At 33.1% G+C, this 19,184-nt stretch overlaps 1 protein-coding gene across 2 annotated transcripts in view; it reads left to right on the top strand.

Moving 5' to 3' along the window:
- Positions 1 to 19,184, top strand: part of LRBA (LPS responsive beige-like anchor protein) — a 561,748-nt gene that overhangs the window by 427,921 nt on the left and 114,643 nt on the right. For both annotated transcript variants that reach the window (XM_019722880.3, XM_019722903.3), the window contains exon 47: positions 7,452 to 7,604. In XM_019722880.3, coding sequence (XP_019578439.3) covers positions 7,452 to 7,604 — 153 coding nt within the window. The remainder of the gene's footprint in view (positions 1 to 7,451; positions 7,605 to 19,184) is intronic.

The following is a 19,184-nucleotide window of genomic DNA, read 5'->3' on the forward strand; positions in this document are numbered from 1 at the left end:
TAACATTTATACTTTTTTCAGACATTTTAAAATAATTCAGTTTTTTTAATGCTTAAAGAAAGACAAATTAAATGTATGCTTTCCTATGCACCCTTTACACATTTCTGGCGTATGTACTCCCTCTTTTCCTTTCTACCTCTTTCTCCCTCCTGCCTTCCCTCCTTCCTTCTCCCCTTCTCTCATTCTTTCTATTGTATATATTTTTTTGCAAGTCCCTTATTTTCCATCAGTTGCTCTGTCCCTTTCACACACACGAGTGTGCTCAAGTTGTCTCACCCTTCTCTTAACATTGTAAAACACACTAAGTGAAATACATATCTGTTTACTCTTGTTTTTATGCATAACTCATGCATAACTTGCAGATTTGTGGATTTCACTACATCTCTTTAACCCTTTTCTCCTTCATGTGTCACTGGGTTAAATACTTACCCATGTGCAGTATGTCCTTAGTTAACAGTGACTTGAAGCAAAATGCCATATAATAAAACTTGTTTTATCATCGGCTAACTGATATAAACAAGGGTTAAGTTCCTCTGCACCTCAACAAAATGATGTTATTCGAGGACGTGCGGTACTAATTTTTTTAGCATTGAATTTTCTGCTTTTGTGTCTAAATGAATCTTTTTTTGTTGTTCTTTGGTAAAGATTGCTTGAAACACTGAAGATTTTTCTTCATATGTTTCTAGGCAGGAATAAAGTATTTTTAAGGCACTTAGAAAATGCTCCTGTTTTCCTGAATTATAAAAATGTACACACATCAGCTGTGATTTGTTTTTTGACTGGTGATCTTATGCTATTTTTGTTCAATTAAAAATGTAGACTGTTCATTAATGTTTTCATAGACACTGGTATTCACTGTCTCACCCGTACTCATAGCACTATGTGTGTATTTTACAACTTGTTCCAGAAAGGATTTAAGGTGGGCATTTAATTTATGTCTTCTCTTCTGGCAGCTACAGTATACCTGTTGTTTGCGTTATGAATGTTTATCTCTTCTCAAGTTACATTTTCCTTGAAGATAGGGGCCTGGAACAGCAAAAGGCTCGGTGAAAATGTCCAGTCCAAATATGGAAGTGAAAAATGTGTTGAAAGCAGGAGAGAACTATAAAATATTGAGAATATTCATCATAAAGTGAGACATGTTAAGCCATACTGTCATTGCTAATAAAAAAATAATAAATTTGTTTTAAATGCGACAGTTATTTAGTAGGAATTATGAAGTCTCAAGTGTTTTTGTGGACACATTAATTTTTACAAGTAAACTTTGTTAAATGCCCTTAGAATTATGTTAAATGCTTTAGTGAATGGGCATAATTCACTGAATGTCCTGTTGGCCTTCAGAATCGGGCAAGTTGAGTCTCCAATTTGGGATTGCAATCGGGTCACATTAATGATAATAATAATAGTAATAAGATCCTATGTGCATATGGAATTCTGTATTATCTCATATTAGCCTCACAATAACCCTGTGTTTGAAAAATGGCAATTGAGAGGAGTAAGAGTCAGAAAAATTGAATTAATTTAAGGGCATGTGACCAGTAAGTTAAGTAGATGAGACTCAAACCTAATTATTCTCCTTACTATATTAGATTGAGATAGATTATCTATTATCTATTGGTTTGTAATCCATGGTTTTTCTTAATATATTTGAAATGACAGTTTTATAATATCTAAAACCACACAATATTTATTGGATCTGTCTGGAAGGGTTATAGATTATTTTTCCTTCTCCAATTTTAAAAATTGCAGTTATGTTTATTTTACTAAACAGAAAAAAAAAATAGTATTTTATCTATAAATAAAGAGAAAGTAAGTTTAAGCATTAACTTGAAAACTTTCAGATATGCAGTCCATTTAAAATAACTTCTAGGTACAATTCAACTCTAAACAAAACCTAGACAGAGTGTGTTTTTTTTTAAATGTTTTCATTCATCAGCTAACAAAATAAATGCTTGAAAGTGAAAAGATATCAGAGCATTTATATTTTTTCCATAATATGTTGTTTATCTACTCTTTTTTTCGTTCATTAAGAAAGCTTATATTACGTTTTTTCTTTCATAAATGTATCATTTTCCAATGGTGAAAAGTTAAAATTTTGCTTTCACATCTTTATTACCATCAATTTCCCCAAAGCAATGTACATTAAATTATTTACCCTGTTATTGTGCTTATATTTGAGTTGTCAGGATTTCACATTTTAGTACGAATAAAATAAAAATTTAAATTTAGCTCTGAGGTAGCATCTGTACTTTTATTTCAATTTTGATTATATTGTTTCTTTGGGTTAATGGGTAAGTATTCGTCACGGTTGCCCAGGTCTTATTGAAGTAATGGTTTGAGTTCAGTGGACAGAATTGGTGACTATTAGCAGGCGAATCATACAGCCTCACTGCAGAGGTCATTCATATCAGTGGGGATCATACCTTAATAAAGAAAACTAAAGCATATGTGTGGTCACAACCAATCCTTGTCATTATGCCATGAAAGCCTTGGGATTTATGATCAAAGCAATGGGCTTATCCTGAACTGTGGTATAACCTCTGGTTGAACCTTTCAGATTTTTCTTTTAGGAGATGACACAATACATTTTGACCATGTTACCTGCCTCTAAGACCCATCTGCCTAATTAAGTGATAGAAATTAAAATTATTGTCAGTAAGTCAGGAGAAAATGTAAATTGTAAATATCTGTGTCTTCTGTCAGTGTTGTTTACTTATCATTTTCTACTGATGTTTTAAAGAATTGCTGAACATGTGTTTTTTATCCAGAGCTGAAAGTTCTCTTCTGATGAATATAAAACATACTTCACTTTGTAAATGTACATTAGAAGTATTAGAAAGACTTAATCTTTGACTCTGTCACTAAATTTCATCTGTCAAAGGAGATAATTTTGAACTATAATGTTTGGTATTATATCAAGTCATGGTTCCTAGATGCTTTTAGGATTAAGATGGAATTCCACTGTACAATGTGAATGTCATTGTCATCCATAGTAAAATTTTAGCTGTATGTATATTTATTTCTTTTGTCACATGTTGTTATGCTTCAGTTGAGTTCAACATGTTTACTTTTTATTTCAAGAGGGTATTCAGCTGCTATCAACTGATTCATTCATGCAGTTTTCCTTATGATGAGGATGTAATATGGTTTAATTATATAAGCTCACTCTTTAATTGGGGTTATTTGATGATGTCCTTTGTACTATATGTAGCTTCTTCATAATCTTTCTCTTCAGTGTTGTTTTCTTGGAAGCATTTGTTGTATTTTAAATTCATGTTCATTTTTCAAATTCCCTTATGGAAACAAAGTTTTTTCTTATAGAAAAAAAAAGCTGAACTTATAGCCTGAATAATTCAAGGCTTCGCGTACTTGACCTTTCCTATGTCTCCAACTTTATTTTCCACCTCATGTATGTAGTCCTCTCTAAATCAATTGGATAGTTCTTCATTGATCATTAGAAACAAATGATATGAATGTTTCAATCTCTGTACCTCTTGTTAAAATATTTACCTTGTCAGAACTGTTTTCATTTTTTTTCCCTTTGCTTATTTATCTTTATGTTTAAATACTATTTTTAAATCATTCAGGCAACAGATATTTACTGAACTCCTAACGTGTCACACTCTGTCTAGGCTTTGAAAGTGTAGTGGTGAACAAAATGAAGTGAAGACATGAAGTCTTCTCTCATGGAGCCTTCAATTTAGAGGGAGACATAAGCAGACAGACAATACAGTTTGATAAGTGTTATATTAGAGAAATACAGTGTACTATGTTCATTTCCCTAAAGCTTTCTCTGACCACCCATTTATACATCATTTTCACTTGAATTTTAGAGTACCGTTTGTTTCTACAACTAATTTCTCCCTAATAAATAGACCCTTTCACTCTTATTTAGCAATTTAGATCTGTGATCAGTAAGGGGGGGGTGTAAAAATACATGACTATATTCCAGACCCTCTCTTAGTTCTCTGCAAAGAGCAAACACTAAATAAATGATTTCGTTTGTTTGTTTTTTGTGGGGTGTTTTTAGGGGGTGGGGGTTGGTGATAATATGTACAACACTCTTTGTATCTACCCAAGACTTAAATAATCAATTAAGAGGAACTTATAAAAAGTTTCATTCTTTTCACAAAAGTAAAAAAATTCTATTTCTGTTTTTGCCCATATTAAATTGTTCCTACCATTTTGTTTTCCTAGAAATAATTATCAGTAACTATATTGGTAACTTTTTTATTATTGAAATATATATATATGTAAATTCATAGCCACCAACTCAAGTATAAAAGAAATGCCCCAAATGAATTCAAATCTTTTTCATATTCGGCTACTGGGAAATTCATTCACACTCATTCCTTTTCCCAAGACTTGAATGAGATTCAGCCTTATGTGGTACCTAGAAAATTGGCCCTCACATCTTGATTCCATCTTGTCATATCCTTACTCTCGAAGACACATGGTCTTTTGGAAGCAGACAGCTCTGCTGATTATACCAAGCTTAGGTTAAGAAATATTTGCTGATGCCAAAATCCCTGGTACCTTCCCTAAGTGTACCATCACAAGTTCACCATGCACAGTTGGGCAGGTTGTTCTCTCTGTAAGGGTGTTTGACTGAAGGAAAGGTTAGGAGCAGAAATCCAGCCTGTATTCCACTCACCAAAATGAGTTCTCTCGGGGCTGCATTAGCCCAGAAGGGTTGCCTCCTTCTAATTCGTAAGATGCACTATATGTGCAAGTAGTGACCCCGATCACCACTCACCATCTCCTGGCTTCCAGCCTAACCTCTTCATCCCCTCTCCTTCCCATTGGGCTGAAAGAAAGCTGATTGCAGAGTTTGAAAAACTTGCCTCCCACCTCTTGGGGAAACCGTTCTCTCTTTTCTTTGGCTTCTAAAAATACTAACATTTGACACTGCTCCTCCTGGACACCTTCCATAATCTCTCCTGTTTGCTTAGACTTTCACAAAAGACAGAAAAAGAGGATGTGTTTAAGAGGCCTCTGCTCAGGACCCTGCCCATGTTCTGGAAATGCCGGACAACTCTCTTGAAATAGGAGGGTGGGAGGTGAAAACAAAGAGGGCACAATACACAAATTCTTATCTCGATATATTTCAAGGGAAATATGATGCTTGTTTTTTAATACAATTTATATTTTTTAATTTTGAAATATTTTTATAATGTCCAGTGTACAAAATCGGCAGGCTATCTGTCATCAGTAGGAAATCTCAAATAAAATCGGTGGTAACTTTGGAAATTAATGAGTTGCTGTCTTCCAGCATGATAGGAATTATGTAACTAAAAGTTTGACATAATCCAGTAAGACTTAACATTGCTTTCTTTCTATCTTTTGTGAGAATGTTCTCGTTTGTTTTATGTCTATTTTGTTTGAGAACTCGTATTTTGCTTTAGAATTTTAGCATGTAAAATTCAGCCATTATCATTGTGAATCTTAGGAGAATTACTGCACAGGAGCATAGTGAGTCTTACAGGCAACGTCCTCTTAATTGTGAGAGCCTGGGGGTGGGTGTGGGGGTGGGTGGATATTATTGAAATGAAAATAATTAGTATTTAGTTAAGCCAAAATGCTGCTTTTGATTTCAGATATACAAGGTGGATTTAGTCTTCTTCTTGTAGAAGTAGCACAAGTAATACGGATTAAAAATAAGACACGGGGAAATTTCTCAAAGTTGGGATATATATTAAATGCACATGTCTGCAAATAATGGTGATAAAGTTACTTATCTTCATATTTGAGTAATAATTACAGCATATTTTAAAAATTATTCCTTTGATTAATTTTTATTAAATAATAAATACTACGTATGTAGTGTATATACATTTTACACATGTGTAATATATCTTTTCAGGAGAACTAGTTTTCTAATTATGAAAGAATGAAAGGTTTATGTTTACTTTTTTAAAATGTCATGAATATATGTTAAAAACTTATAATTAAAATGTTCGCACTGGGTGTACTGTATGAGTAGAGCCCATGCTTATTTGATGATTAAGGACACACAGCCTTCAAAGTTTTGATCTAAGTTCCAAATTTATCATAAATCAGCTGTGTAACCTTGGGCAAATTACTTCTTTGAGTCTTAGTTCATTTTTAAAACGGAGATGATACCTTACCTTGTAAAGTTATTGTTAAGATTAAACTCTTTCATTAAGAGTTTATTTTAGTACCTGACTCATTTCATGAAATAAATGTTAGCTCAGAGAAATTGGATATAGCTTTTTGTTGCATAAAATAACATACATATGTCTTTCCTCCTTTTGTCAGTTAGACTTATATGCATCATTTTTAGAGACGAGAATCTTAAATTTGAGAGAGGGGTGATTACTTGTCTTTTATGGTTAAACTTTTAACAGAGTTCTTTAAAAAAAAAAAAAAAAAAGCTTAGTTTAAAAGTTTTTCAAGTCCAATGACCAGGTGGTTCTCAGGAATTTGGAGGACAAGCTCATTTCTACCCTGCTTAGTTAATTATTGTGATTGTAAACAAAGGATGTACAATTCACAGTCAAGCGACATTTCACATGGATGATGGAGGTGATAATAGCCTAATTCCTGCTGGATCTTTTTTCTTTGCTCTGGCAAGTTCATACTGACCTTGTCCAAAATCTGATGACCTCCCTTTTTTACTCAACTGTTTGGAAAGCCAGGCCTGCCATAGCTGGCCCTGAGGGGGTATCTGAAAGACCACTGAGTCACTGACCCATGTCAAGACTGGATTTCAAATCTGATCTGCAGGACCTCTGAAATAGTTATACATGGGGCTTATTGTACACAAAAGCCTAACCGGCTGCATTTTTCTACTTATTAAATATCTTATTAAAGTGTGTTTTAAATGTCCTTATTAAAGTCATATTTAATTTACTCAATTTCTTATGCAGGTCGTTTTCAAGACTAATTATAAATTTTGATTTTTTTTAAATCAGTGTTAGTGCCTTAAAACTAAACTTGAATGTTTTGAAATGTGAGCCAAATATACTGTTAAACCATAACTAAATATAGTAACTATCTTCCTGGTTGATGAAGAGACGAAGGTAGTGGCATTTTAATGCGTATAAAGGTTTTGGTTCTTTGGGTGGGGTGGCAGGACCAAAAATTCCATACACCTCATTTAAAAAATCAAGTTTAAGCTGTTATTATCACGACATATAATCTCTGTTTATATCCTGTCAACCTCAAATATTACTCAAATGTTGGTATTTAAGAATTTTGAGGTTATGAGACTTGTTCTGAAGGAAAGCATGTAACCAACCAGTAAGATGTTATTTAAATTTGATTGGATGGGATCTGTCTAACTTTGTGATGGGGCTATGATATGAAATGAAAGAAAAAAAATCTCTATTTTGTTGTTCTCCTGCGTAATAGAAAATGATCAGGGCCTTTTATAAATATCTAGTAAGTATTCTATTTATAATATGACATTGTCTTTCATTTTTATGTAGGAGTTGATTCCTGAATTTTATTATCTCCCTGAGATGTTTGTCAACTTCAATAATTACAATCTTGGAGTGATGGATGATGGGACAGTAGTGTCTGATGTTGAACTTCCTCCTTGGGCCAAAACCTCAGAAGAATTTGTTCGCATAAACAGATTGGTAAGATAGTAATCATCTACTCTGTCATGAGCCTTTTCACAAAGTATGTTTCCTGTGTTGGTATAATCATTAACCCTTGCTCTTCTGTACAAAACTGTAGTTGACAGGAATAACTGAGAATGACATAATAGTTCGAATCTTACTACAAACCTGAAAAAATTGTATTGTCTTGAAGATATAAGGTTTATTTTATTCTCATGCAGAATTTAGGTAACTTTCATAGGTATGTGATAATTCAAAATTATAAGCGAAGGTTGTAGGTTAAATTGGAATTCTATGCTATTTCTAACATGGGTTTCTTGTACCAGGAAAAGAGCATAATTCTATGTTCCAGGTTAGAAGGCCGTTGCACATTTTAGTAATAGAAACAAAATGTTCAGATTCTATCCTGAAAATATTCAGATTCTAGCCTATTCTATTACATGAAGTCTTCACGTAATATTTAGAACATCAAAACTTAAAAGCACAGTAATCATTGTGCTTACAAACAAGTCTCCAGTATCCTGTGCATTGGATTCCTTATTGTCCTCTGTTATATGAGTTTCCTGTTTTATGAAAAATATAATACACTTTTCCTTTTAGCCTTTAATTTTTATAAAAATTTGGAATAAGGGAGCTTCGTTCTCAGTATTTAAAAGTAGTATTTTATCATACTCCATATTCAAGATGAAATCTAAATTGCATTGTATTTTTAATTTATACTTAAACAAGGAAAATTATTGCATTTTAGTTTTCTAGGTGGCATTTCTTATCTTTTATACCAACAATTATATTTTAATCCTGTCTTCCAGATCCTAATTGCAGTCCCATTATTACTGATATTTCACATTTTATATATACAGCAGAGGAAGTGAAAAGAACATAGGCTTTGAAGCTAGACCAGTTTTTTGGTGTGTTTGTTTGTTTATTTGGTTTTTGTTTTGTTTTGTTTTTGAGGGGGAGGGTACAGCTCACAGTGGCCCATGCAGGAATTGAAGAGGCAACCTTGGTGTTATTAGCACCACGCTGTAACCAACTGAGCTAACCAGCCACCCCACTAGAGAAGTTTTCTTAATACTGGATAAATCACTTTGCTGGTTATGGGACCTTAGGCAATATAACCTTTCTGAGCCTTGGTTACCTCGTTTGTAATTTGGAAATTATGAGTATAAAATTGTAATTATGTACGTAAAAATACCTAGAATATTATCTCGTTTATAGTAGGCAGTCAGAAGATTGTACCTAATATTCTATCATAGTCTTAAGGTACACATTGCATTTTACTTTTCCCTCATGCCCTTTTGAAGATTCTCAATTAAGTTATTGAATTAAAACGAGAGCAAAAGACAAAGCTTAGCTCTGAAAGATATTGAAGGAGATATCAGACTTTGAAATGTGACAGTTGTCTGTGGCAGTGTGATTTTGTTTCCCAGGAGCACTTGGAAGTCAATAGGGACGGTCATTTTGCAATTTCTTTTTCTTTTGGTGATTGTCCACCATTTTAAAACACATTTATTTAGGTCTAATTTACAGACCATAAAATTCACCTTTTTAAAAGTGCACAATCCAATAAGGTTTAGTAAATCTATGCAGTTGTGTAGCCCATTGCCACAGTGAGCTTTAGAACACTTACATCACTCCAAAAAGTTTCCTTATACCTGCAATCCTTCTCTGCTTCCCACTCCTGGTCCCAGGAACCATTGCTTCTGTCTCTGTAGTTATGCTTTTTCTAGACACTTTATATAAATGGAAGCATACAGTATGTAGTCTTTTTGTGCCTGGCTTCTTTTACAAAGCATGATGTTTTTGACACTCATCAGTGTTGTTGAATATATTGGAAGTTTTTTCTTTTTCTATTTTTCTTTTCTTTTTTATCGCAGCGTATTATTCCATTGTAAAGATACAATACATTTTATTTATCTGTTTACCAGTTTATGGACATTTGTTTTTTTTCCAATTTTAGTCTATTATCAGTATTTGTATATGCCTTAAGGTGAACCTATGTTTTCATTTATCTTGGATAGATTTCTAGGAGTTTAATTGCAGGGTCATATGCTAAGAATATGTTTGCCATTTTGCATTCCCACCAACAATGTATGAAATTCCAGTTTTCTATATCCTTGCCAAGACTTGGTATTGTCAATCCTATTTATTTTAGCCATTCTAGTAGGTATCTCATTGTGATTTTAATTTGCATGTCCCTAATGATTAATGATGTTGACCACCTTTTCAATAGCTTATTTTCTGCTCACGTATCTTCTGTGGTGAACTATCTGTTCAAATCGTTTGCTTGTTTATTAATTGGGTTGTGTCTCTTTTTATTATTCAATTTTAATAGATCTTTTAATAGATCTCCATAAAAGTCTATCTAACATATCTTTTCCAAATATTTTTCTCCTAGTCTGTGACTTGCCCTTTCATTTTTTAATGGTTCCTTTTGAATCACCACTTAAAAAATGTTTTTACTATTAGGTAGATATAAAATTATATAATGTTTGAAAAGTATAATCTCCATTCTTGAGGAATGAATTTTTAAGAAAATAATTAAAATCATATTCAGATCATTTCATTATTGAAATGGTTTTTCCTCAAATATGATTTAAACTTTTAAGTATCAAGGGAACCTGCTCTCTATTAATCATTACCCTATTTAGCATGATTAAAAGTACAAAGAAGTTTGTTAGTGTGTGTACTTTGCTTTAAAAGAGGAGTAAGAGGCAGAAACGTTGAAGAAGTTATCTTTAAAGCTTTTCAACAATGTTTTGACAATTAAGAAAAAAATTTATTGTTTTTTTCTTTTTTTAACTAAATTTATTGGGGTGACGATGGTTAGTAAAATTGCATAGGTTTCAAGTGTGCTTAATTGTATAAATTGAGGTGAGCCAGTCTCCTGGCAGTGCCTCCCATTTTTACTCTCACTCAGAAGAACCAGATCTATTCGGAATGGGTTTCCCAAGGACACCAAAAAAAAAAAAAAAAAAAGGTGGCAACTTCCCAAATTCTTTTCCAATCAGATTTTGGCTTTGCCTGACTATGTTTGACCATGTTTTAAAGTTAGACCTGACTATGAAATTATGTACAAAATAGTATTTTACAATAGTAACTGCACATTTATAATGACTTACTATTAAATTAGTAAGCATTTGTCCCAGTGATTCCTACAAGTTTTACAAATGTCTTCATAGTTGAAGCTCTGAATAAGCACACATTCTTAGCAGACTTATGTAAAAATTCACTGCAAATTAAATGCAAATGTAGTTTAGCATTGAATATTTACATCTCTGATTTTAATTCATAATTATGGGGAAATACTTGATGTTACTTACACGTCTTTATGAAAGAATTTAATCATTCAAAAATATTTATTGTACCCCTATGATGAACAAAGCTTTGCTACAGTACAGTCCATACTGATTCATTTTATAATTTCCTGGTAACTTTCTATAAGTGACTGAATTATTACTATGGTATTTTATGTATCTGTTAGCATGTTATCATATAAGGTTTTATCCCCCTCCTCTTCTTGGTTTACCTCTTCAAGTCCACAGATTTTATGCAATGATTGTAGCTCATGAAATGCATACTACTTTGATCTGTGACCTTTTTGTGGTGCTAATCGGGTTCCTGATATCATTATACCTTACTCATTAATCATATTTCCTGCAGCCCGTCAGGCAGCCAGACAGCACAAGTCCCTGTTTTCAGCCCTCTGTTGGCAGGTTTCTGCTTTTCCAGATTATTACAGACGGTACTTTGGCTTCTCATAGCCAGAGCCACATCAAGCTGTGTGTTACAATTAAAGTCAGATGGTCCTCAGGTTGAACAGGGATATAGTGTTGCAGCTGTCTCTCTTCCTGGAACAAGCCAGCACCAAGAACAGATGATCTATAGGACAATGAATAATAACAGATTGTACAGTACTCCATAGGTAGCAGGGGATCACAGAATTAATTAACTGACATACTCATTTTAAGATACCCAGCATGTCTTTTTTTAAGTATTTGGTTGCCCAAATATTAATTTGAGGGGATGGGATATTTTTAGGAAAATGATTTTGATAGTAGGCTGGGAATGCTACATTTTGTGTTTTGTGTTAGAGACCGTAACTACTATCTTTCCTATACATTTTAATCCTCACCGCTTTCTGTAAGTAATGAAGATCTAAATGTAGGATTGACAAATTGACTAAAGTGTTGGCTTCATGTACAGAAAATAATATCCTGTGTATTTTAGAAAGAAAACCCACCTAGGTCTGATTAGTCTTTCAGATAAATAAAGTATATTTTCTTTGTTCTGAACAGTTTGAATCAGGGTAAAACCAGACCAGTCTTTAACTACATCCCAGAGACTCGTTCTGTGTTATTTAATATTACCTGGACCAAAAAAGAAAAAAAAAAAAAATTTTAATTCCAAATACTGCTTCAGAAATATAAATTAGAAACAGGCTTTCATACTTTCAAATATTATAAAAATGTATGAGTTGAGACTGTTCTTCATATATCTCTACGATACAATGTTGATGTTATGGACCTATATTATATTGCCTCTTATACCCCTCAAGTTTTAAGTGGAATAAGAGACAAAGAAAACCATAGTCTGAGCAGTAATGATAGTTCTATTTATAAAAGTTGATGAAGTGGAACATTTTATTTTAGCCGAAAGATATATACTTTATTCAGATTATAATAAAAGTAATTCATTCATCTAACAGGTATTTACTAAAGTGTCTCTGTACCAGCGCTGTAAGACTCGGTGAACAGGCAGACCGTACCACTACTCTTTTGGAGGTTACTTCCTCTTTGATGGCTTAGGTTGTTGAAATAGAAAGCTTCTCATGGCTGAGAGGTGGCATGAATCTAATAAAGCAAGCCTTCTGTTGATGAACTGTCCTGGGGTTACCAGGTAGAATCACACTTTCCTTTGTGTGTCTTCTGTAGCTTTTGTCTTCTGTGCAATTTCATAATGGTGACATGAGTAGTCACTTGCACGAGACTAGTAAAGAAAAATCAAATGAGTATGTTGTCTTCTTTCCAGATGATATATGGACAAATTAAAAGTGATGTTTTTTTTATATTGTCTGAGAGAAAAATAGTTTTCAGATTTAATTTCTCCACCAACCTTGTTTTTTCCTACTATTGGTAAATAGAAATCTATCCAACCTACCTAAAGCTTCATAGATCTTATATCTCTAAAGAAACTCAGTCTTTTCTAACCTTTTCACTTGAATGGAAAATTTGCAGTTTCCAGGTGATGGCAGCATAGTTGATGCTAAGAATCTCGTGTTGATTAAAAAGTGCTCTATGTGCATACAGCAAGACCTGCAGCTTGAGATGGCTGAGTTTGCAATGATATAGCAATTAGATTATTGTAATGGCATGTTATGCTCCAAATTACAGTGTTTGGAAACACTGTAAGGTTGAGAGGTTTGATTGAGATTTGAAAGGGGTTGCACTTTTTTGACCTTTATTCATATCATTGTTTCCATTTTCTGGGTAAATGGCATTTAAAAGCCTATTTCTTAAGAGAGCTGACCAGGCAATATTTTTTATTTTTGGAATAGAAATGCCAGAAGCTACCTGCTTTTTTTATATTGTTCCTTTTCCATTTGCCTTTTCATTTTCCACACTGATAATGATATGGCCAAGAATGGGTATAGCCATCATAGCTTCAGTTGGTACTAATTATTTCTCAACTGTGGACGTATCCCTCCCTCTCCCTTCCCTGCAATGGGCAGAGGCACATTTTGAAAAAAATCTAAAATTGCTATTGTTTGGTTTGCTCTTAGTCCTGATATGTAATTTACTCTGAAGTTTTTAGTTCAAAACGGACACCTAAATTAGAGGGGGGGAAAAAATTCCATGTTGATAAGTTGTTAATTCTCCCCAAATTTATATGTAAATGTAATAAAACCAATCCAAGTCCCAACAGGTTTGTTTTGTTGGAACATGAAAAACAGATTGTAAAGGAGCAAAGGGCCAGTTACAACCTTGACCTTTTCTGAGAACAAGTACAGGTTTCAGAGAGACATGCTTTACTATGAAACGAAAATTATTATAAAGCTATAGTAATTAGGGAAAATTAGGAGAACTAGACTAACGGAAGTAAACAGAGAGCCCAGAAATAGACCAGGACATATAAAGAAACTTCATCTATTACATAGCTGGTATTTCAGATCTGTGGGGAAAGGAAGGACTTTTCAATTTAAGGTGCTGAGATACAAAATAGTTACTGAATTAGTTTCCTTGGTAACAAACTACTACAAACTGGGGCCTTAAACAACAGAAGTGTATTGTCTCACATTTCTGGAGGCTGGATGTCTGAAATCAAAGCTTGGCAGTTGTTGGTTCCTGCTGAGGACTCTGAGGGAGGGATGAGTTCTAGGCTTCTTCTTGGCTTGTTTATAGCTGTCTTCTCCCTGTGTCTCTTCATGTCATCTTCTCTCTATGTCCTATCGCTATATCCAAATTTCCCCTTCTTCTAAGGACACCATTTGTATTGTATTAGGGACCCACCCTACTCCAGTATGACTTCATCTTAACATAAATAATTAACATATATAAAGACCCTATTTCCAAATCAGGTTATATGCTGTGTTACTGGAAAGTAAGATTTCAACATTTGAATTTTGGGAGATACAGTAACAACAGTATTCAACCCATAACAATAGATACCAATACCGGAAAAAAAATGAACATGGAATTTTATATCACAAACAAAAATTAAAGTATTTTGAAGCTTTAAATCTAAGGGTAAAACTTTTAGAAGATAATGCAGGAGGATTTCCTTGTGATCTTGGAACAGAGAACAGTTTTCCAAACAGGAAACAAAAAGTGAAATATGGTATTTTACATTAATTGATTTGGGGATATTAAACCAACCTTGTATTTATTGAATATATCATACTTGAATATATCAACCTTGTATTTATTGAATATATCATACTTGAATATATCATACTTGGTAGGTAATGTATTTTTTGTTGTTAATATTTTGTTGAGAAATTATTACTTTTGAGGATTTTTCTCTTTTATGTTTATGAGGAATATTGATATGTGGTTTTCTTATGATAGCTTTGTCTTACTTTAATATCGGGAAAATATTGGTCTCATAGAATGAGATGTAGCAAAGTGTTCTTGCTTCCTCTTTTCTCTTAAAGATTTTGTGAAAGATTGGTATTATTTTTCTTCTTTAAATATTTGGTGGGCTTCACCACCGAAGCCATCTGGACATGGAATTTCCTTTGTGGGAAGATTTTAAACTATTAATTCTTTACTTGTTATAGGTGTATTTATATTTTCTATATTTTCTTGAATTTCAGTCATTTGTGTGTCGTTAGGAATTTGACTATTTAATCTATCTGATTTATTGGTATAAATGTTGTTCATAGTGAGCTATATAATCACTTTAATTTCTCTAAGGTTGTTTGAAGTTACGTCATTAATCTCTGAATTTTGGTAATTCGTATCTTGTTTTTCTTGGACATTCTTTCTAAAGGTTTGTCAGTTTTATTGATTTTTTTCAAAGAACCGAATTTTCATTGATTTCTCTCTACTGTATTTCTGTTTCTTCTTCCATTAGGCTTTCATTCTAATACTCATTTTTTTCTTTCCTTTTGCTTGTTTTGGGTTTAGTTTACTCTTTTACTAGATTCTTAATTTGGGAAACATATTTTTAAATTTAAATTCTTTTTTCTTTCCTAATTTTGGTTTTTACAACAATAAATTTCTCTTTACTGTTTTTGCTGCATCCAATAAACTTTGACATTTGGTTTGCTTATTTTATATTCATTCATCTCATAACATATTCTAATTGTCTTTTTTATTTCTTTTTTAGCATATGGGTTATTCTGAAGTGTATTGTTTAGTTTCCATATATGTGGATTTTCAAGATTTTCTTCTGTTTTATTTCTAATTTAATTTCATGGTGATTGGAGAATATAATCTGCATGATTTCTGCTGTTTTAAATGTACCAAGACTTACTTTATGACTGAGGACATGGTCTGTATTAGAGAAGTCTCCCCTTGCTCTTGAGAAGAAGAGGTATTCTGCTGCTGTTTGAGTGTTCTATAGATTTCAGTTGATCTAGTGGGTTTAGTGGGTTTAAATCTTCTATATCTTTGCTGATTTTCTGTCTCTTTCTATCCACATTTGCAAGTGAGATGTTGAGTTTCCCAAATATTTGTCAATGCTGTCAGTTTTTGTTTCATGTATTTTTAAACTCTGCTGTTGGATGCATGTATTAGTTTCCTATGGCTGCTGTAACTCATTACCAAAAACTTGGTGACTTAAAACACCAGAAATGTATCCTCTCAAAGTTCTAGAGGTCAGAAGTCTGAAATCAGTATTACACTTCTTCTGGAAAAGACCTCTGCCTCTGTCCTCACGTCCCCTTCTTCTGTCTATTGTAAAATCTCTCCCTGCCTTCCTCTTACAAGTATACATGTGATTACATTTAGGGTCCTCCCTGATAACCCAGGGTAATGTTCCCATCTCAAGAGCCTTAATTTAATTATTTCACAAAGACTCTTTTCCCATATATGGTAACATCTACAGGTTATAGAGATTAAGACAACATCCTTTTGGTGGGGGAGGGCATTTTTCAGCCTACCGTTGTGCATATGTGTTTACAATTGTTATGTTTTCCTGATGAACTATATTTTCATAATAAATTATTCCCCTTTGTTTCTAGTAATTATTTAGTCTGTTTAGCCTGATATTAGTATAGCCAGTCCAACTATCGTATGATTACTGTTTGTGTGGTACATAGTTTTCCATTCCTTTACTTCCAACCTACTTTGCCTTTGATTCCAAAATGTTTCTTTTGTAGATAGCATCTAGTTGGATTTTGTTATTTATCCAGTCTGATAATCTCTGCCATTTAAAGCTGTTATTGATATGTTTGGATTCGTGGCTGCCAGCTTGCTAATTTTGTTCTTTAGTCTTGGGTCTTTTTGTTTCTCTCTTCCTCCTTTATAAATTTTTTATATTAAAGAGGTATTTCTAGTCTACCACTTTATTTCACTGCATTTTTTTAAAAACTTCTTTTCAGTTACTCTGTTAGTGCTCTAGGGACAACATGCATCTTAATTATTTCATTTTATCTCAATTATCTCAATCTACTTCAGATTAATGCTAGCTTAATTCCAATAAAATATAGTGACTTAATTTGAATTCAGCTCTGTTCCTTCCTACAATATTACATCCATGTATGTTATAAACCCACTATACAATGTTAATAGCTATTGCTTTGTGCAATCTTATGTCTCTAAAGTTAATAAAGGAGAAATGATACCTACTAATTTTATTTACTACTTAACCTTAATAGAAACATTCCAAAGTGAATAGAAGAATACCTCAGATACAGCATCATATAGAAATGGGATAATTCCCATATAGAAGAAGTTCCATAAAACTGAAATTTATACTTTCAAATACCAGTGTTCTCACCATTTCCCTTGGAAAAAAATCTTTTTTTATAAACTGTATTAAACATTTACCTACCGCTTAAACAGAGAATTCAGAACTTAAATAGGCTTTTCTGGAATACTTGTGGTTAAATATTCAGATATTTCCATGTTGCCCTTAAATGTTACTGAGATATATCGAACTTTTTGTTCCTCAGCTGTAAAATGATGCATATTCCTCTGCTTATGTTTTTAGCTTTCTGTCAGCATTTCAGAGTTCTTTCCTGTGTCAGCTGTCACTTTTCTCTGTCAAGGTTTTCATTTTCTTTTGATCCATTTTGTTATTTTTATGCATATATACATATATAGCAAGATAAAAGCCTGAGGAATGACAGTGACTCCCACCATTAAAGTTCGTAAGTTTTGTGCTTGTTTCCTCATGGCCTTCAGTTGCTTTGAGTTTTTGCTGTGTTCTAGATTCTCTAAACATTTGAGATCTGAACTCTGGATAAATGAAATGTAAACTGCATTTTGTTTATTGACATATTATTGACATATTATCATATACAAACATATACGAGCAAAATAAAGTGAAATGATTCTATTTCTAAGGTATGTTACATTTATGTCGGAAAAATATACAAGTTCTGTGTTTATTCTGGAGCAACTTGCTATGATTTCCTGCCGACATAACTTAATATTTCAATAAAATATTAACATACTAACAAAAATATTTTTAAAATTTATAAGAGTAATGGAAAATTCCTCTCCATGAATAGCCCATCTACATGATACTGAAAAGCACCGTCTCGTAGTTATGACTCATTCCTGGAGACTTCAGCCTTAGTGATACAGCTGGACGTGTGGGGGATAATGCAGGTTCTATTCTCTTCTTGACACAGAAACCTACAAGAGTTGTGCTTTTAGCTTCTAGCTTCTTGATTGTATCATTCCACATGCTTTTCTCACTCACCACAGGGTCTGCCACATACTTTTACTACACATTGCAGTGTAAGCCTACTCTTTTTTAAACCAAACTATATTATAAAGCTTTAAACCTTCTTACCACCACTACCTCAGAAACAAAATAAAGCAAAAACCTGTAAACAGCTCTTCTCAAAACGCTCATCGTCCTTAAAATGTTTCATTAAAACCCCTACATATTACTCTCTGGTCATCCTACAACCCATTTTCAATATATTTATATACACATGTGACATGTAGGTCATTATTCTTACTCGGTGGACCTTCTGTGCTTTTTGCATATAAAATTCTGGTTTTAGGTATAAACTCTATCCTTAGTGTATTTCAAAGTGTGGTTCATGGAATACATAGTCTATATCAGAATCTCCTGAGATACAGTTAATAAATGTGCATTTATTCATTTATCCATCAAATATTTGTTGAGACCCTATTCTAGTGGCTCAGTGTTGGTTGGGGGTACAGGGCATATAAACCCCCATCCAACCTCAAAACATTGGGGAAAAGATGGACTTTATAATAAGTGGTATGGGCTAGCCATATAAAGAAAGATAACCTTAGATAGTTTTTCATACCAGAAACTAAGGATCAGATAACTAAGTGTGAAACAAGTGCTAGAAGAAAATGTTAGTGAATTTCTGTATAACCTAAGGGTGGGTAAAACTTTTCCAATTATGAGTCAAAATCCAAAAGTATTAAAGATCTGATCACTTTGATTACCTAAACATAGATAGCTTTCAAATAGCAAAATGCATCAGGAGCGAAGTCAAAAGACAGATGACAAACTAAATAAAAATATTTGAAATTTAAAACGTAGACAAATGGCTAGTGGACCATGTTTATAAAGAACTCCTAAAAATTATATAGAAATAAACTCGACAATCTAATGAAAAAAGTGGGCAGCAATTCACAGAAAAAGAAATGTCAGCGTCCCTTCAACACATGAAAAGATGCTCAGGCTCTCTCATAATAAAAGAAATATATATTGTACTGTAATTCCATCTGCGTCTTTCAGATTGGCAAAATTCCAATATATTCCAATTCCAAGATACTCTGTTGATGAGGCTGTGGGAAAACAGGCATTCTCCAACATTGCTGATGGGAATGCAAAACGACAGAGAAGGGAATTTGCCAATCTCTAGCAAAATTACCTACCTGTTTGCTCTTTACCCAAGATATACTGACCAAAGTAAGAAATGTCTTACTCACAAGTAGA

This window comes from Rhinolophus sinicus, chromosome 15 (assembly GCF_057876585.1).
Source record: "Rhinolophus sinicus isolate RSI-liver-muscle chromosome 15, RSI-T2T, whole genome shotgun sequence".
Classification (NCBI taxonomy): Eukaryota; Metazoa; Chordata; class Mammalia; order Chiroptera; family Rhinolophidae; genus Rhinolophus; species Rhinolophus sinicus.